General features: G+C 39.6%; 1 protein-coding gene across 1 annotated transcript in view; it reads right to left on the bottom strand.

The window, feature by feature from the left end:
• Positions 1 to 21,201, bottom strand: part of rngtt (RNA guanylyltransferase and 5'-phosphatase) — a gene marked incomplete in the record, with an annotated part of 92,971 nt that overhangs the window by 52,186 nt on the left and 19,584 nt on the right. The window contains 3 exon segments of the mRNA XM_062437291.1: positions 389 to 553; positions 12,016 to 12,087; positions 15,045 to 15,180. Of these exon segments, the coding sequence (XP_062293275.1) occupies positions 389 to 553; positions 12,016 to 12,087; positions 15,045 to 15,180 (373 nt within the window).

The raw sequence follows: 21,201 nt of genomic DNA, 5'->3' as shown, positions 1-21,201 counted from the left end.
TGGTTATAGGCCGAGCTACCAGGCACTTGCCAGTGAGCTCCTAGCCCCAGACTTGACTCAGACAAGGAGGGTGGTTCTCTATTTTGAGCAATGTTGTACAAGTCATGTAGTTTTTTTTCAATTGCTCTTAGGCTTGTGCTTCACGTAGGGGCCAATTTTCTGAAAAAGACCCTGCCAACTGTTAGTCTGGAAAATATTTCTTCCAGGGAGGTAAACATGACATTTCTGAGTCACAACTTACATTTATCGAGACTATGAGTGGACTTTTGGGCTTGTGTGTATTTGTTTATCTTTGTTTGTAAAGCAAAAACAGGGTTTTTGTATGTCTCATCTTTCAAAGAAATGGGAAGAAAAACAGACTGGAAAAGAACTCTTTGGCTCACATTACCTTGCGTGATGCATGAATGTCAAAGAAGGGCTTATTTCGGACACTGAAGGGCTCCTTAGTTTTGTCAATCTGACCAGTCTTCATCTTTTCCATCCGTGGAGAAATGATCTCCTTTTCTATGCATAACAGCCGGATATTGAAATCACACTGGCCAACAGGCTGTCCCTGAAACACACAAAAAACAAAAACAAATGAAGAAATCTCTTATTGTACCCTGGAAATGAACTCATTTATATATGTATTATATATGACGTGTAAATATTTTTACACTTTCTGAAACACAATTAATTGACATTAATAAAATAAAGCAAAAATAACACCAGAATACAGTTCATTTGGATGCAGTGGTACAGTTTCTCTGGGATTAGATTAAGACCACAAATTCTACTATAAATCTCTTTTGGAAAAATATTTCAAGATTAAAACAAGCTGCAAATTCATTGCCATGAGAACAATAACTTGTTGTGAGGCAGAACAAGATGGCCATTCTCAAAGGTGAACAAATAAACCTTCACATTAATGTCACATTAACTCTGATTTATACTTTGTTGGAACCTTTTTAAGAGCCTAAAATGGAACATGAGGATGAACCAAAGGACTCTTTCTGGAGCTGAAATGATTAGTCTATTAATAAACTAGTTGGAAAGAAAGAACTATTTTGCAAAACAAAGTCTTTGAAGTGCCAAAAATGTTGTGGTTTTGGCTTCTCAGGTGTGAATATTTGCTGGGGGGGGGGGGTTATCTATGGTGTTAAACCAAATATCTTTGGGGTTTTAAATGATAAGTGTTGATATGTGGTAAGTCAACTTGGACTACGGGAAATTATGGCCATTTTCTACCATTTTATGACAATAACTGATAATTAAATTTTTTGTAGGTGTCAGCCCTAACTAGCACCATACAATCTTGACACACATAGTCCATTGTTCTCAGTAAGGGTCAGTTTACGGTCGATTGAAGGTAGAGTGAAAAGCCGGCTGTCATTGAATAGAGAGGAGACACATTATCATTTAAATACGAGGGTAACAGAGCATATTTTCAGACTGTCTTGTCTGGAAGGTATCCATGGTGCAGCACTGGGTTGTTCACATTAGGAGCGACAGAAATAATAGGGGTCAAGAATGGAGAAAAAGAGAGAGCTAGAGAGAGAAACTCAAACCGTGGATAATTTCTCACCTCTGCACAGCTGGCCAGTGACTGCGTGAAGTGGGTGTGAATGCAGGGCACAAAATAAGCACCAGACGCCTGCCAAATGCTGGTAAAAATATGCAAGTGACTGGTTGATTTGTTTCACTCAAAAACACAATGGTAATCTATTGAGTGGCTGGTAAAATTTGAACATTCTCTAGCCATTTGGCCGATGGACAAAAAAGTTTTACACCCTCTGTGAATGTCAGATTGTGGATTTCGGTAAATTACAGAAGAATCACAGCCACTTCTAATCTGATTTAGGAAAGGTGTGTGAGAAGAAGGGTTTTGAAGCTATGTGACAGTCCAACAAGCTGTTTTGATGGAGGCCCCTTAAGTCTCTGTATTTATAGTTACACCATACAGTAGGTGAACAGTGTGTCGTTATGGGGTAAGCCCTGAATATCAAGACAGTGACATCAGTGCACATGTGAATATCAACAGTGGTACAGTGGAATCCGTTTTTCTTGGTGACTATGGCAACACATTACTCCCATCATTGGCCAGAGACTCGCACTTGTTGTCAACAGATAAGCACCAGTGACCCGAGCCCATCACTTTCTTTCAAACAGACAGGAGCACTAAAACAGAGCAAAGGCTCCACCTAACCCATCTGGTAGCTTGCTGTGAGTGTGAAAGGAAAAAGAAATATGGCAATCCTGAAGTTCCTACCTTCAGTTTATAAATAAAGATGCTTTAGTTTAAAATTAGAATATCCATGTCACAACAAACATGACTGTATGACCAGTTTAAAGCGTTAAATGGAGACAGAGGCGTGCTGAAAAGGAGGATTAATTTACAGTCACCACCACATATCTCAGATGCTCAACTGACAAAAGTGATTAAAAAAAGACTCACAGTTTCCACTTTAATCATCACAAACAGGAAAATCACTGAAAAAAGCAGCAACACGAGAAGCGAGTTCTAAAAACCTGCCAGACGGACACCAACTAAACGCATGACGACAGTTTGACATTTCATATTTCTCACAATTTATCAGCTGGGGGAAAAAAAGGAGGTTAAACTTAGCAACCAAGCTGCCAAGAGACAGAAAAAAAGTATGAGAGGGAAAACATTTTCACTCGTAATATGGCCATGATAATCAGAACAACATTTAAAAATGTCTTCTATATATCACCAGATACTTTGTCAGACCTATGACACATACCAGATACTTTAACCGTTACTTTCTTGATAAGTGAAAATAGTCATAATTAGCCTCTTTACAAAACTACACAACAAGTCCTGCTGTCCAATGGTGTCCTAAGGTACTAAATACTTTGGTGTAATAGATAATTGTCTGTGCAGTTAAACAACATTGTTTACTCTTATCAGTAGTGTTTCAAAGAGAAAAAGCTTAACTTGAATGACCCTGGTCTAATCCTCAAAAGGTGCTAATAAAAACCTTGAAGAAAAGTTCACTTGAGCTGAGTGTATTTGTAGAGGTATCATGGCAATTAGACACTCTTAACTATATCTTGTTAGACAATTAATTACAGTTACTTGGTGTCCTTACTAGAGAAAAAATCATTTATAATGAAAAGGCAAAAAATATTGGATTCGTCAGGAGAATGTTATGTTTTCTTTAGCAAATGTTTCCTTGTGTGATATTGTTCCATTGTAATGTTTTAGATTCTGTCTACATGCTTCACTGTATGTTTCTTCAATGTTGTGTTTCCAGCATTGTGAGGCTAAGTGAAGAGCATTTTATCTTTGGTTTCTCATACACGTTCTAACATTTAGCTTTTTTAAAGGACAATTTTGTATTTATTAAATCATAATTGAAAACGTATGGTGACGCATTTACCCCTATATTGGTCCTACACTTGTGTGCTATGGATCAATACTCCCTGATCTATATCATAGGCACTGTGCAGGAAGGTTGCTTGGGGACTTGGGGACATTTGTATTCTGCTCAGTTCTTGTTGGGTAAAGGCCACGTCTTTTCTCAAGAGCTTTCTATTGGAATTATTGGAGATGGGAGGAGGAAAAAGATTTTTGGAGGAGGTGGATGACCACTAATTAGTTAAGATTAGATGCATTTACTTGATTGTATTGTCTCATGAGTCATTCTGTTATTCAGAAAAACAGAAAAGATGATCAGAGTATCCACTTGAGTGTGTGGTGTTATGTGAGCAAGTACAGCACAATGCAAACCCTGATGGACAACATAAATCATTCTTAACCAGTTGCTCTGTGTGTGTGTGTGTGTGTGTGTGTGTGTGTGTGTGTGTGTGTGTGTGTGTGTGTGTGTGTGTGTGTGTGTGTGTGTGTGTGTGTGTGTGTGTGTGTGTGTGTGTGTGTGTGTGTGTGTGTGTGTGTGTGTGTGTGTGTGTGTGTGTGTGTGTATAACCACAGAAAATACAATTGTGTCTGCTGTGTGTAGTGATACTATTATCTGTGAGGGAAAAAAACATTACTGTTTCGAAGTTGGTGTGAAGGATCAAAGCTTTGTTTCCTCTGAAGATTTTACTTAATTTTTAATTACACCACGATTACAGTGACATAATTACACATTGTTGTGTGTATGTTTAAAATGCAAACTAAATTTGATAATGTAGCCTTAATGAGAAAAAGAATGTCATTAAAATTGTAAGATTGTAGAGGAAGAGATTTCACACTGGTCATGAACCTTCAAAACAAACAAAATATAAACATTACCAATTGGAAACTATGGTCCTTGCTACAGAATTAATTCAACACTCAGTTGGGGTGAAACCATGGCCCGTAAGACTGTTCTGCATCTTGACCCATTTGAACATAACAACATTCATTAAATCCCTTAAAAAAAAAAAAAAAAAAAAAAAGGTACATTATGCAGGATTTTCTTTTAATAAAAGCAAACCTAACCGAAAAACAAACTAAAGAAAACAATGTATAGACTCCTACAATGGTAATCCTACTCAATCATCACTTATGACCCACTAGAAGTGTGTGCTGGTATATTCTTCTGCAAAGACCCTGCACTCTGCCTGTATTTTCTTATTATTTTGCAGTGTTCAGGACGCCTCTGGGAGTCAACTTTTGGGCAGTAGGTGAGTGGTCCCCAGCCAATAACAGCGAGCAGGTTACATCACTGTCTCCATCTCGATTCTCTGCGTCATGAATGTATAAAGAGCGGCAGGTCCATGTGTCTGCTTGACCCTAGGGTGGGTTCGCAACTGATACACCACTCACGGCAGCAGCATGCTAGCCAGCAGTGTTTCCCCCGAGACAAAGTCAACCTGAAACACTAACGTCATGTGGAACATTTTCTGTTTGTGGCTAACATTATTACAATCGATGTGTGCAATCTCATGTGTGTCTTATTGGTGGAGATTGCTGGTGTTAGCATCTAGCCTGTAACATGAGAGTCCACAGGGAACAGGGTACATTAATCTACAGTAGATTTCCAGTTAAACTGCACCAGACTGCATGTTAGTCACAGTCAGCCAACATATCAGGTGAAGGATACCAGGTGACAGTAAAGTAATCATGTATTTTGAGGGTGATAGGTAAAACAAATGAATTTAGGAAACCTTCAGTAAACGGATCACCAAAGCTTCTTCTGTGTTGCATTTAGTAGTGTAGTGAGCTACAAGAAACCACGGTGTGTCTGTCTGCTATCATCTGATCACATCTGATCATCAGTGCTGAACAGATTCCTTCATCTAGCATAGAAAGAGACACCAGTATCAGCAGGTGAGAATGTTGGTCTGACACACATCAACTGTTTTAATCCTATTGTGGCAGAAATAGGATGAAGAAAATATGGCAGGATAGCCCTTTACGACATAGACAAAAGAGATAAATGAGACTCACCTGTGAGCCAGGGAATGTGAAAAACTGACAAAAGCAAAGTATGGAGGAGAACAGATGAGTGTGAGTGAAGAGGAGGAAATAACTGCACTTAATCCAGTTTTCTGGATAACCTACCTCACCTCTCATAGAAAAATAGTGAACTACATATAAGTTAAAAAAAAAAAAGACTGGCAGCAGTAAAAGTGAACTGGCTGGATTTTGCTGGCTCTCTGTGAACACTCCTAGGCTGAGGAAGTGGGCTGATCCCCAGAGCGCGTTTAGGAGGAAAGTTTGCCTGTCTTCCCAGGATAGGATAGGATATGTTCAGAAGCTGTTCCCTGCGGCTGTTGGATCTCAAAAAAAGAGAAGATAAGTGCTAATTCTTCCTTCCTGTAACTCTCCATGCTTCTCCCACTCTCTCCCAGCCTCAACCTAACTAGACCTACTCAAGTGAACGGAACTTGACCTATTCACATTCATTAACACACACCACTCAAAACAATCTCTAGAACAGAAAGTAAATTATGTGATTGTTTTTTCTTATACGGATATATACATATACATAGTTTTGATTAATGTAAGTAATAGGGTAAACTGAAAAGGGTTTGATTTGGGAGTTTGAAAGACAGACTTTGAGTTACCTTTATAACCCTTGGATAAGAGTTCTTTGTTTTGAATGTGAGCTGGTTTCAGTAGCATTTAATTGATAATGTTTTGGTTACTGTTTTCCCCACCAATGTGGTATACTTCTGTAGCCAGAATAATAGGCAAACAGCGATTACTCATGTGTATATATACATTTTTATTTCCTAAAAAACAACAGGGTTGGGATGTTTTTTTATTCTTCTTCTGTCTGGCACACAACATTTTGAACTATAAAGTAGCTGTTTCAATCCCCTACACTACACCATAATGTTGCCCTGCGTCTACAGCCAACTGTTTGCCAACACATTAGCCATAAACACTTAATAATCAAACAGCACGCCATGACTGTGCTTCTGTGACTTTGTCGTGGAGTCTCTCTGGTTCACTTCATGCAGCCGTCTAAAGGGATATAAATTGGCAACTTAAAAATAAAGTTTGAGAAACTCATTTGGAGACTACTTTGGGTTTTTTTTTTTCATTTCGGAGGTGACGCACAACATTCTCCTGGAGCAACAGCTGGTATCATGTCCCACACATTCGGCACCATCTGTCAGCTGTGTCATATGGACAGAACAAGATGTAAGTGTGGATGATTCAAGGCATGTGCTGTCCATGCCTGTTCGACAGGAAAACACAGCAGATAAGAATCTTGTTAATCAAACATTACTGGGAATAAAGATCGGTTTGAATAATAGTGCAGCCCTGAAACAAAAACATCCACCTCAATCACGAATCCAATATTAGTCTGTTATGGATTTAGAGCTAGCTGGAGTCGATAACAGTAAGGACATGATACTTTATATACTCAACATACAGGTATGCTTAGTTTATAATCTTAATTAAACCAAGTAAAACATGATATCCATAAAATCCTATATTGCGTTCAACATGGGACAGTACAGTATTGCATAACCACCTTTATGGGTAAAGTGAATTGCAGTGCATAAGAGCGCATAAAGAATCTATATATAAAGATGCATTAAATGTTAAACAGCATAGAGTTGCAGGACCAGAAATAAAAGCCTTCTTCGGTGTGAGGCTGCTGACACTAAATTATGAACTCAAGAATATGGTAAAAAAAAAACAACAAACAGTTCTTTCAAAAGGCAGTGCTGGGAATACTGTTAAAAGCTATGTGACTGGGATCATTTGGGATAAACGGCATTATACTCTGGTGACAAAATCAGCACTCAAACCAGTCGCATAATGTGCAGCTTCCCTCGGGATATTCTCAACAAAAACATAAAGGCTTTCAGGCTGTTTTGGCCTAAAACTGTTTATAACCATATATCCTGTTTATGTGTTAGAATCACAGAGCCTTAACACACAAGCATTATCATTTTATTTTGAGGCAAAATCAAAGCAGTTTTTAAAAAAAAAGATGATTTATTCCATGAAGACTGAAGGTTTTTTATTGCTAGTATTCACGTTATATTATCTTTGGGATTGGAAATTGGAAATTCAATTTAAGAAGTCCAAGACAGCAGCTTTCTTTTTTAAAGCCAGACAATATTGACATTACTTACATTTTCAGCTGTTCCAAAGACAACAAACGAAGATTTCTGCTCCATTTTATATCCAATGCTAGCAGATTTTAACCAAACCTCCCCTTCTTCCTCCTCCACTATCTTCCCCTGGTGTCTACCATTATGAGATGAGAAGTTCTCTGGTGACTGACTTTAAATGAGAGGTTATTTAAGCACACAAATATCAACTGGCAGGTCGTAGGCCACGATTTATGAAGACAGGTCTATCTCATTATATTATAAGAGCCCCCGAAGCCTACTGTTCCTGCTCCTTTATGACTCACATCAACACCCAACTGAGCCCACCTCTCAGATAGAGTTCAAAAACGTTAAAAAAAGGCATGGCAAAGAGATGTCAGTTCAGTGTGATGCAGCAGGGTTTAAAGGGAGCACAAAATAATTTATGGCTATAAATATGTTTCTACCATAGAAATGTCATGACTATTTCTGCTTCTGAAATCCTGAATACATTTAGGCTCCTCTGATAATTAATCCAATAACACAACATGAAGAGGAGATAAGCTTTTTTGGGTGTGCTGTGATAAATTAAGGCATGTGCAGACACTGGTACAGGTTCCTGATTGACAACAAGGTACATTAGCATTCTATAGAAAACTGCTGTGTCCTTTGTCGAATTTTCAGGCTATTTAGTTGTTGAATGCAGAGAGCTACTGATTCCTCATCCACATTTTAGTAGATTTATCCCCATAACAACCACCTTGATTCTTTAATCAATGTCCACATGCTCAACCATATGTTCAACATGGAAATGAAGATGCAGACTCACATCGTAATCAGAGGCAAAATGCAGATGAAAGTCCCAGCAGGGTAAATTCGGAGATGCAGTGATGCACTCTGATGTATGAATAAATGAAAGTAACTGAGGTTAACCATACAGTCGCCGTCAGCCACTCATGGCTATTACCAGCCAGAGAGCAATAAAACCTCAGAACCAGTGCTACTTTTTTATCTGTCTCTACTTATCTACATTAAGTGAAAATCATTGCCACTATACTTATAACATACTGTTAATGTACTGCAGGAGCAAACATTTCAGACTGTTGGGGAGATGTGACTGCAGAGGAGTTACAGCGCGTCATCAGAAAGATGCTCCTGTGGTTCTGAGAGGAATGATGCAGCCCAGGGACTATTATTAGGATGGAAAGTCCTGCATAGCTACAGCCTGTACCTGCAGACAAATCTCTCAAGCAGAAGTAAATGGAGCTGATGTCGGTAAAGCAACAGATGAAGTTTCGCCCCCGTTAGCACTGCAGCGAATGTTATAAACACTCCTGTCCATCAGTGCTTCATATGGCTGAGTCAATCATTGTGTCTCATTCTGAATCTAAAAGAAAGATTCTTTTTTGGCAAATTCATAGATAACAAGGTCAATTAAAGTGTCAGGACATTGATGGTGGATGTCAAGCGCAAATCTCCCATGTTTTATTTCAAGATAATAGCTTTCAGCAACTTAAAAAATTAAAGACGTGTGTAATTGTTGTTGTGTCTTTGTCACATCTTGTCAGTTCCCCCACAGTGTGGGAGATGACAGTGACTGACAAGCAGAAACAACTGTCTAGAAAAACAAAAAAAGTCTGTTTATACTTTGCAGGAAGAGCAAAAATAGAATATTCAGTCCATGGACCAGTTTCACAAAGACTTCAGATAGACGTCTAAATTCATTGCACAAATCAGTAGAATTTTTGACTACCTTAAGCAAAAATACAGTACAATGAATTCTGGGTAAATGAAGTTGTCCTTTTTTTTAATCTAAAAAACATGGCTGACTGAGAACCTGCGACCAGGCACTGAGCTCTGTTTAATCCAGCTGAAAATGTTTGCCGTCTGGCGGAATTCAGCCGTTACTGTGAACATTCAGCAAAGAGTCTTACAATCAAAAAAAGAATTTAAAAAATCCAACAGTGGCTCAGTTTCATGTGACTTTCAGTTGTCATTTCAGGCAGAAAAAAGTCTGTCAACACACATCTGTCGAACATATCCACCAGTTCCATTCTGCTCCTATGAATCTTGTATATCCTCCATAGTTTAGTTCCAATATTTATCTCAGATATCTTCTTCTTGATCAAGAAGCCAAAGATGCCTCATGATTAATGAAGTAAACTATCTTGATTATAGTGGTAGTATTAATGGGGGGGAAAAGTGATAAGCATGTATTGAACATTTGCAATTGCTTGGAATGGAAATAGCCTGTTTTTGTCAGACACCGTGCCAAGTTATGCAGTGCAACAGTCACACAGATGATGCTGCAGACTCTGTCAGGAGCCATCCGCAGTTTCTCCATGAAGACTGGGAAAACAACTCTTCTGAACTCTCTCTACTGTGTTACAAATGGAACCGTGAGCTGCATTAGGGTTCAGGAAGAGGGTAGGGAACCATGGCATCAGAGGGTAACCGGTCCTCCAATAGGACTCCAGCAATGATGCCTTGCTCCGAGGCAAAGCAAAGTTTAGATTTCTTAAAATATTTTCGAGTCATGAACTGATCCGGGCTGAGAGGCAACGCAGTTGAGGAACCGGAGATTTAGAGAATTTCCTGTTCCATAAAATCTCAACACAGTGCAAACCTAGAGCAGAGCTGGGATTCTGTGGCTTCTTAATGTGGCAGAGCTCATTACTTATAATAGTCTCCTCGGGCAAACAAAAACAATTGATGATGTCCTCATGGTTGTATATTTCCAGTGGATTACTGCGGTCTCTAACAACTCTTTCCCTTTGTCATTGTTTGCTCCATAACAGTGTTAGAAAACCACAAATTATGAGTCTTGCTTCCCTCTATTTTTTTGCTGTTGGGTGCCATTGGTCTGGAGGTGTCACTGGTTGTTACCATGGTAACATGGGTCTTAGATCTGAGTTCACCCTTGGGGTAGGATGTCTAATTGTTTTGGCTTAAAATGAGTCAGTCTTTATTTATGTGATAGTCACGATGAAGCAGTTTCATGGTTGGAGTGGTGCTGTACAATGTAATATCCCCCTTTAGGATTACTAATAAAACCAATATCTCTATCAGACATATTGAATAAGCTCATTTAATTCCATCAAAATCCATCTGACCCTACACAGACATCAAAATGACCCGTCATGGTGAGAGGACACACACTTCTCATTCTGTCCTAATCGAAAGGTGTCCCAGCATTGTGCTTCCACCGACTTTCTAAACAACTTATGTGTCACGTTAGGCCACGGGCCTGGCAGGTGGTGTGTGCTCCCCCCCGCTGCACTTTCATCCTCAAGTCTCAGGATGGAGCCTCTGTGCCAGGGAGAAGCCCACCACAAATAATGGAGGAGGCTAATAATTGCCGGCCAGGATCAATACAATAGCGCTTTACCGGCGGCTTGGAGGAGTCGTGTGGAGCTGCTAACCTCTGCACCATCTTACTGAGACGTTCCCCTCGCCACTGGTGTCTTTATTGAGCCGCTTGCTTGTGTGATCCTCTGATCGATGGAGAACAGGAGGCGACATACAAACACAATGGCCGAAGTATCCCCCCCACCCCCCCACCCCACCCTCCGCAGGTTCCTTCATCCCGCGGTATTCATCAAGATCTTATAAAGGACAATACCGTAGGCTCACTAACTCCGCAAACTGCAAGCTAATTTGTCTCCGCCTGCCTTGTTGGTTGCCATTAGCGTCATGCAGATCGGTTGAAGGGATGAATTAATTTACAGTTGGGACAGAGTGTTAGCAATTAACAGCCTTGTAATGTTGTCCTCGGGCTTTTCTCACGAAAAATGGCCAAGTCAAAATACTGGAACAGGGAAAACATGCTCTTACACTGATAAAAAAAAAACTAATTTTACCCAGAAGAGCAGTTACTGCTGACCAAATGATACGCATACATTAATGGACCGGTCTTCAACGCAATAAAATGACTCAGCAATGTTAAAAGTTTGCATTAAATATTTAACGACATTGCAAATCAAAACTGCTCTTCTAAGTGATTATCAAAAACTGGGTCATAAATAGGCAATTTTAGTGGTTAAAAACAAAAACTATGCTCGTAAATGTACAGAGTGAGTCACAGTTCAGGCCCCAGCGTTATTACATAAGGTCGGGTTTTAGTAACAGCCCGGTGCGTGACAGGCTGCAGGGTCAAGCAGAGCAACACTGTCGTCTCTGTGCAAATGCTGCAGAGCCGGGATGAACGCTGCTGCTCTGGAACCCGACCGAGTATTTGATTTTTCAGGTCCGAGGATAAGAAAATCTCGTTCACGTCAGTGTGGTTTCCTGACATAGAGCCAGAGACTTTGCTTGGATTATCTATGATACGAGCTACTGGGAGACTACAACAACAAATTATATGAATAACAATTTCCTCTGCTGAGCTAGATCCTTGTTTAGAGGAAGTTAAAGAGCTACCCATAGACCACAGTGTTAGTTTATTATTTCTGATATCTTTAATAAGGCAGATTTTCAGTAGCTGTAGGTCAAAGAAAAGGCAAATATGTTCTCAAAGGGCCAGCTACTCACATTGAATTTGATGATGTCGTATATCAAATAGCGGGGGACCGGCTGACCATTCACCTTGTCGATGATCATCTCCTGCAGAGATAAAGACATAAGAGTCGGGTTAAAAGAGGGGGGGGGGGGGGGGGAGAGGCAGAGACAGATGTGTACATTTGATGGGTGCAAAGAGTCACTGCGATAAAAGACCTGAATATAAATGATGTAGAAAATATATAGAATTAAAAGTTCTAAATCTGGGTAGTCATCATGTCAGTTTGAAAGTAGTTATGCAGGATGGAAACTACCAGTGGGACATTTGAGAGGGGGGGGGCTGGTTGAGTGTTCTCAAGGGAATGCATGTTCAGAGAAGCAGACGCCTGTGGCAATGGGAGGTATACATAGGGAAGAGCTGGAGAAGTGGGTGTGGGGGTGTATGTGTGTGTGTGCGCGTGTGCGTGCTGGGGTCTGGAAAAGAAGGACATGAAAGCAGAAATAGCACCGCACATCCATTATGCAAGGCACTCAAGTCGAGAGTCAGGTGCAGCAGTGATGGAGGACACCCAGCAGACACATGCTTTGTTTTCAAAAGGAACTGTTACACAACTGCACCGGCGTAGTGACCGCAGAGATGATGAGCACCACAAAACATCACTGCAGCTGTGAGGAAACTGAAAGGGAGGGAGGGGGTCTCACGTCTGATGCTTTACCTGTTGTGTTTTTGAAGTGAAGCGCAACATTTAGAGAGCCATGTTTATTCCCTTTCCCCTCATGAAATATTCAAGCGGCTAACCGCTGTAACTGACAGGTGAAGGGGTAACAGGTAAAATTCAATTAAAAGGCTCCAAAGCTGAATTTTGTAGATCTATTTGTGCTAAATGAATTAGAGTAGTATTGGAAAGGCTGTGTGACAAGAATATACATCATACGGTTTGATTAACAATCAGAAAAAACAGGATAGGAGTGGGTTTTTTTAAAGCCAGATCAAACTGTTTTTTATATTGAGTACAAAGGACACAGTAGTCAGGCCAAATCCGTTTTTTTTGCTTGCCTGCTTTCCTGAACCAACTGATGAATGCTCCATTATCATTGTATTTGCTTCCCAATGGGACGGCAGATCAGTATTTTCTCTAATGCTGTTCCACCTGTGCTGCATGCTGCATGATGGAGCCCTGGAACTGTTTTTTTTCTCCACTGTTTTTCAGAGTTTTTGAAGAGAAAACCTGGTGTTACAAACTGAGACTAAGGTGGAACTAGGGTGAAAAGATCAAACTATCACAGTCAACCCACCAGAATGATCCATGTAGCCAGTGATGCCTGTCAGTCAAGAAAACATGACCCAAATTCTCTATTGACTTAAAAGTGTAGTTCGACATTTTTGGGAAATCTGATTATTCGCCTTCTGACAGAGTTAAATAAGTCACTTGATACCACTCAATGTGTGCACACAGGGAATGTGAAGCTACTGCCAGCTGCCAGTGAGCTAAGCTAACTATTCCTTTAATATCCTAGATGAAACAAATCCCAAAGTTGCCTCAGACTGACATGAAGAGGCGCTAACATCTTGTGGAAAAACTTATTCACTGTGTATTTTCTTTAGAAGCTGAGCGTTTTTGGCTTCACAGGTAGTTGTGTACACCACTTTTCCAGCTGCTTGACTACTTGCATCTTTACGTCTATTGATAGTGTGTTACAATTAACAATATGGACATGATTTCCCTTCACACCTCGGGGGTCAAAGGGCCACACATCAACATTCATTTGCAAACACCAGACAGGCAGAAGGGAGAAAGGGGAGCGAATTGTAGGCACGCATAGCGCCGCAGGAGGGTTTGGAGGGAAGAAATGATGTCATTCCAGGAGGCTGCCATCATTATGCATGTGGTGCATTGAACCATTTAGCGGGCAGACAGCGACGGATGAATACGTTAACGTGACCGAAGGAAACCGCCAGAAATTCAATCTAAGCGGCACAGTCGTCCAATATTGGAAGTCGAGATGATGTAAAGCTCATTAAGACTGTACAACGAAAAACGTGTAAAAAAAAATCAAAGACAAAGAGCAGTGCCTCTGGGCTATAGATGAAACATAACAGACAACGCAGCTGGGCTCACTGTAAGCAGTCAAACACCGCCCTCCTCTAACACCGAGAGCTGGAAGCATCAACAGATAAATAAACAGGAGTCAAAACAAACCTTGTAGCAATCTTATCACGCATCCGCGCCGCTCCTTCAAAGCAACACTAATACGCCACAATTAGATGTCCAGCCTGAGTGAGGAAACTAATTCGCCGCATCAATCAGCAACTGTTAAGCCCAGAGGAAGTAAACATACCTATTTTACATAAAATGGCTAAAACAAGACCTGGAGGAAAAACTAAAAGAATGACAGGAAACTTGTCTTTTATCGCCAACGCTGGAGTACCAAACACAGATTTTTTTTAAAAGGAGAGAAAAAAACCCAAAACATTTCTAATCCAATCTCAGCTGACTACATGTACACGCAGCAATTTGCTTGCCCGTGTTTGCAGTTATCGAGTGTGATAATGACTCATGCGCGTTGCACCTGCTGCTGGGGGAGAGCTGGGACCCTGTGCGACCTAAACCGCACAAACACGCCAATAAAAGTTTAAGCCTGGTATTTTAGGACTTTAGGATGGAGGATAAGTCACCGGCTCCCCGGCGTCGCCCCGAGGAACTCACCGCTGAGCTCTACATCACAACACGGCATGGAAGAGACAGGGGACACTGGCAGTCTGGCAGAAAACTGTAACTGTAGCCATTTCTCCAGGATATGGATGATCATTTTTTCCTGTCAGGCTGTTCTGTCAAGACTGAAATATTGCTTTTTTCTGTCTTTTTTTCACCTAATACTCAGCTACTGATGTCAGTTATCTGCGAGACAGTCTGCAGCAGGGGTGTGATGGGAATATTAGGAGGTTGGAGATGGAGATAGAAGGGGTCAAACTTGTAGGATTTTCAGGAACTGCAGAGAGACGACGGCGCTGCACAAAACATTAAAAAGAAAAAGTCGTATTATGAGGAACAATAACTTACCCCATCCAGCAGAGTGTTTGCTAAGTGGACCCGTGGATCCTTCCGGAAAGGAAACTCTAGGTTGGCTAAGTGGAAAATACTGTTGTCTCTGTCGACCATGAACACTTCGTTTTTTCCATTTATCACCATCATGTACCTGTGAGGAGGAGAGGATGAAACATTAGCCAATCCTACCTGAAGCCAAACAGGTGACCCCTAACATTTGGAATCTGTCAAACCAATCACTTCCCGCATTCAAGATTGAATGGGAATAACCACTCATGCTTTTGTATTAGAGCCAGCTGCACCTTCTAAATGTGACATCTATTATATCTGAAGTATTTGAAATATAAAATCTTGGATTTTCGAGGAAATCATTTGATTTTGTTTGCTAAATATTGTATTCATAGATGTAAATATTTAAAAGGTTACACCCCAAAATAACAAGTGGAAGAAGGAGCTTTATTTACTTTTAAATTTTCTTCACTGTATGATTAACAGAAATGCCCTGAAACTGATTTTCTTTAGACTTGTTTATACTGCTTGAATAGGACTCTGATTTATAGTGACAGCAACTAATTGAATGCTTACACATGTTTTCTTTTGTTTGTTTATACTGTATTTAACATGAATGAACACAGTAATGTGTCACTGCAATATGCCATAAACCAATTGATTAAATAGTTAGCAGGTTTACTTAACCACTGTCGGCTGTGCATGCTTTTGTCACGATGTTAAATGTCACACCATCTGTTGATTTTATGTTGTTATACAGGTTTTTATTAAACTGTTTCATTGAAGTATAGTAAGAATTAATTAAAATGACTTTTGTTATCTTTTTTTTCTCCCTTTTACAACAAAAGAAATTACACAGAAATTACAATGTAATTTATATTCAAGGGACCCTTAATTATCCTTTTTGTTTTAGTCTGATTAACTAGAAGTCACATTTTTTCATGAATATTCATAATTAAAAAAAAGTTTTGAAGGATATTAGCTTGCTTAAAGTCTTCAGTTTGTTTCTTTTATTGTTTTCACATGTGATTTTTTTTCATAATTACAATCAAAGCACAATTTGTCAAAAGAAAAGAAGTGAAAAAAAACTGGTTGGTTAATGCTTTACAGTGTATTCCCTGTTATACATAGTCCCAACCTTTTTATCGTTAACTATTATGAACATTGTGACACTTTAATTAATAGATGAATAGGCATTGCTCTGCTCAAATAGCAATCCTTCAGACAAGCAAAGCTGCCTATGATTTCCTTTAATTAGTTCAATGTGAAGATTTAATATGGTAATTATACTTTAGAGCTGAATTGCTGTGAGCAATGAGGAAAACAAAAACACTTGAGATTTAGTTGTCACTTAGATCTGAAAAACAATAAAGAGTCTGTAAATCTATCTCTAATCTGCTGATTGGTGTCTTCAATTCAAATAAAAAGGTGAAGAAGGCGTGAGAGCTTTTATCATGTCTGAGAGAAAAAGAAAGATTTCCAAACAGCCTGCTAATTACAACATATAACCAAAGCAACCACTCTTCCTTATATCTAGCTGTGCTTTATTGGAGATATGACTGAAGAGAGAACTTTTTAACCTCACAAACATGAAGCAGGTAGATGTTTGGGAATAAAAGCTTTGACTTTACACACACTAAACTTCAAGACTGAAATACCAAAGTATCCAGGATGTGAATAAATTGAGTCTTGCACTGAATTGTTAACTATTTCTCTTTTCTATTACAACAATGCTTGGTTGTATTGCACTAACACAAACTTCTTAACTCTATCTTCAAAAAGCATACATCACCAGCTGTTAGGTGATTTGTCTGCATGAGCGGGAAGCTCGACTAATTCCCGACTGGGAGATAAAGACTTAGAAGTTAACATGACAAAGAAAAAAAAATCATCCACAAATTCAGCTTCTGCAGGGGGGGAAACCTTAAAAAACCCTCTCTGACCATGTAATCTAATGCAATAGCTCTACAATATTACTGACAACTTCTATTGTTAAGACTTGAATGTTCACTGCTTGCTGAGACACTCTGTGGTCATTCTTGGGGTGGTATGTTGTGTTATTATTGGATTAGAATGCATTACACTGCGAGGGTTTTACTGTCATTTGGGCCATCACATCCTGTCTATTTCCCAATTTCAGCTTTGGTAAAAAGTCAAATTATATTAAGTAGAATTGAGAAACTCCAAAGACAGGATACTGCTGGAAAATTACTTTTTTATCCATGAGTGACTGGGACACAAACTTGAGAGCAGAGACTGTTAGACTGTTAAAATAGCTGTCAAAATAGGCCGGTTTACCAGCACGGGTGCCGACATGAGTGTTTGGCTGGTATTAATTTGACGCCGCTCTTCCTCTACATGATGCTCACAGGTGTGTAAGGTCGCCAGGGCATGAAGTGCGAGCATCAAACCCCTTGCGCATTACCTTTTAAACTTGTATTCCTCCGTCTCCGCTCTTGAGAAACGCTACACTGGAGGGGAATATCATTAAATAGCATGAGTGCACACTTCAGGGGTGAACTCATATGTGCTACTTTGGAGGTATAATCTTCTCTAGATGAGGTGGCTGTAAAATTAACCTGTTACCAGCTCTTAAGCTGATTTGTTATAATATAAACACCCCATATGGACAAAAAAAACCCAATTACAACTTCAAGCAATTATCCGTCTCCGCGTGAGCTATTTAAATGAGAAAGACTTGCCTGGAACGTGGTGTGAAATAGGATGTTTTGGTCTGATTGGGGTGAATTCAAACTACCGCAAATGAGTCATTTGTATGAGGTCAGTTTGTGAATTTGTCCGTACGTCAAGAAATGTAATAATTATGTAAATAAGGGGAAAACTTCTAAATAAGCTATAATAATAATTATATTAATATTATTGTTGGTTTAAAATGAAGCCACTATGTCAACCAATCATTTCTTGTTTCCAATGGCCAAATGTACAGGCTTGGTGATAAATTATAATATACAAAAAGGCAAAAGTGTGAGCGAAGCATTCATACCAAATATTTATTGTTTGATCAACGTTGAAGGATGATCGCTGTGTTGGCAGATACTATAGGCAATTTCGAATGAGGGACACTAAACAGACAAAATCTTTCATCTTCCCTTCTGTTGGTTCCCAAAGATGAGCTGAAAAGACGAGCCACGCCCAGAAACACGAGCACCATTGTTTCGTTAACTTACAGCATAAAGCTTCCAACCGTAACAGCAGGAAGCATTCACTATAGAGCATTATCACCCAAATCCTTTGTCAACACTGTCAATTACTGGGTTTCACACATGCGTTACTCTCACCATCTTTCTAGACAATACTACATAACTGTAAAAAAAAAATGATCAAATCAATGAAGTTTTTAACAGCAACCATTAAAAAAAAACAACTTTATTTTTTAACCAGGTGCCACAAAAATTTGCTGATTTATCACTGCAACTGGATCACAATAAATTTGAATCCATTTATTTTTTTCAAATAGCTACTTAATTGTTTAGTCCAAATATCATAACATAGTGGAAACAGTCACAGTTTCGCAGAGAGCAAATTGCTTCATTTGTCCAAAACATTCTGAAATCCAGAAATGGTCTGTTTTCAGTAGAATAAAACCTAGAAAATACACACACACCCTCATATTGTAAAAAGCCAGAAGCCAAAAATGTTTGACATTTTTAGGCACAGCTCTAGAGATCGCAATGCTGATCTGCTGGTCGACCCTCTTCTGTCCACATTTTTAACCAAATGCCTCGAACAACTGTTAGGTGTTAAATGGATTGCCAAAAAAAATTGTCAAAATCATTCATGCTGTGAGTTAATTTTGGTAATTTTCTGACTTTGCAACTAACGCCATCGTCAGGGAATTTCTAGACACTTATTGCATGACAAATGACAAAATGTCAAATGATTACATTTTCTGTTGATCAAATAATTGATTTACTGTCCAAATGTTTCAGCAGCACTAATTAGATTTCAATTTCTTGTTTTCATGTTGATTGCTGATTAATAAGACTGCAGTGGTCTTGTCTTTATAAGGTCCATTGAGACATGTTGTTGTGAGGAGAGGCTGTATCATGGTGTACCTGACCTGACTGTAAAAAGGAAGTCTATTGACAAATGTACATGTTTAGCAATCTGGTGCAGTTTTTTTCCCATAACATTTCCTCAGAGGGGCGAGCCACCCTGCCAACAGTAAAAAAAACAAAAAACAATGTAACTTGTAGTAGCAGAAAAACAAGAGCACAACTTAATCTATGTTTCAATCCAGCTCAGTGTAGAGTAATACACCAATACAAACAACCTCCTCACTGCCTGGGTCTATAACGACACTGTCCTCGCCATGTATCCCGATCACGCCCCGGTCCACAACAACATCAGGGCTCTCCTGCTATTATTGTGTTTTTTATTTAAGATGGTGGAGCGAATGATTTGTCGAACTAATTCATTTTCAATGAGAAACAAGCGGCCAGGTATGGAGGCGTAGGCAATCTGACAGGCGGAGTGACGAGTGGGTGCAATTTTTTTAATGTGTCGCGGTCGTGAAGTTCACGCCCATCGCCAGAGTTCAATTGGGTTTAACTTTTTTCTACGTGATGCGCCGTGCAAATCAATAGACAAGAGAGTGTTTCTTGCCATTTGTGAGTTTCCTGAGATATATAACTGTTATCCAGGCATAAACAGGAGCTTTCTTGCAGCAGAGCATGGGCGTAAGACTGGGTGCATCAGCTCACATTATGTAGTCTACAATTCTAACTTAATGTAGGCTTACTAGTAAACCTACTGACTTACTAACTGATCTAATTTGAAAGTTGGTAGTTATGTTATTTAGTCAGACTCTTTCAATATTTCTAAAATACATATTTTATTAATATAGCCTATAAAGAAAATACAGTTGTACGAGCAGGGATACAGTAGTGCACAGAAGCTGTTTCCATCATTACCACGCATAGAGCGGTAACTATGGTAGACTGGCATTTGTCTGCCTCTCTATTCATATGAGGAACGCAGTGAGACCCCAAGGCGCAGTGCCAACACAGAGCAGAGAGGTGAAAACAATAAACCAGGTGAACTGACACATTTTACTCAAGATGATGACAACTCGCTGCTCCTTACAGAAGTGCAATAAAAGCTTTGTGCGTAAAAAAGCCAATAAGAGCAGTTTATCGCAACACCTGTTCAACAAACATAAACATGTAGAAAAGTGATATTTCCACCTGTTCTGCCCACAGTATCCCATCCACCGACAGTATGTTTTACACCACCACAGAGCGCTGGTTAGGCTAATAAAACTAAACACTGTCTCTGTGTGTGAAGCCAAATCGTGATTTCAGTCGGGGGTGCTGGGGTGCTATCAACCCTCTGACCCCCTACCAAAAAAAAAAAATGTATTAATGAAAAAGAAATCCTAATGATACCCCTTGTAGTTTTGGATGGTCTACCAAAAAAACATCTTAGGGGAAACAGTGTGGTGGCTTCATTAAAACACCTCTTACAAACCCAATTACACTTTACAGGCTGCTGCTGCTCTTTAACACAAAATACCAAGTGGTGAATAAAGCAGGATGAACTAATGAGCGACTGCAGTCCTGGTACATTTCGAAAGGTTAAGGATCCCAATCAATGTGCTTGAAAATGGAGGTTAATTAGCTTGCTACTTTAACATATTATGTCATAAAAATTGACAGGAGGCTTTGATGGCGTACAAGCTCAGACTGAAGGGACGTGCACCTTTCGGGAAAAACAAAGTCTGATGACACGAGATGGATTTGGAGAAGGCTTCCCCCCCACTGACAAAAGCTGCACGTAGCTCCGTACCTGCTGTGACTCTCCATCATTATCACAAAGGGATTAGATGTAATAAATACGGCATCAATACCAGCTGGTTCAAAGTGGGAAACTTGAAAAGCTGCCAGGAGCAAGCGTGTGTGTAGAATACTACATAAGCTGACAGAAGTCGGCACTGAAAGCAGAATTGTGCATGTTGTATGAAAAGATAAATGCAGCTTTCCCATTGTGTAATATAAGACTGATGATGACGGATGAGCTTAATAGCCTAATAGTTGTTTTTCATTATCAATTTAATTTTTCCTCAGTTGGTGTACAAATCTCTGTTAACAGTGAACAATGCCCATTACAATATCCTACAAACCCCATGCTGACAACTTCATAG

Source organism: Scomber scombrus, chromosome 17 (assembly GCF_963691925.1).
Source record: "Scomber scombrus chromosome 17, fScoSco1.1, whole genome shotgun sequence".
Taxonomy (NCBI): Eukaryota; Metazoa; Chordata; class Actinopteri; order Scombriformes; family Scombridae; genus Scomber; species Scomber scombrus.
This window is presented reverse-complemented; position numbering and strand designations above follow the sequence as displayed.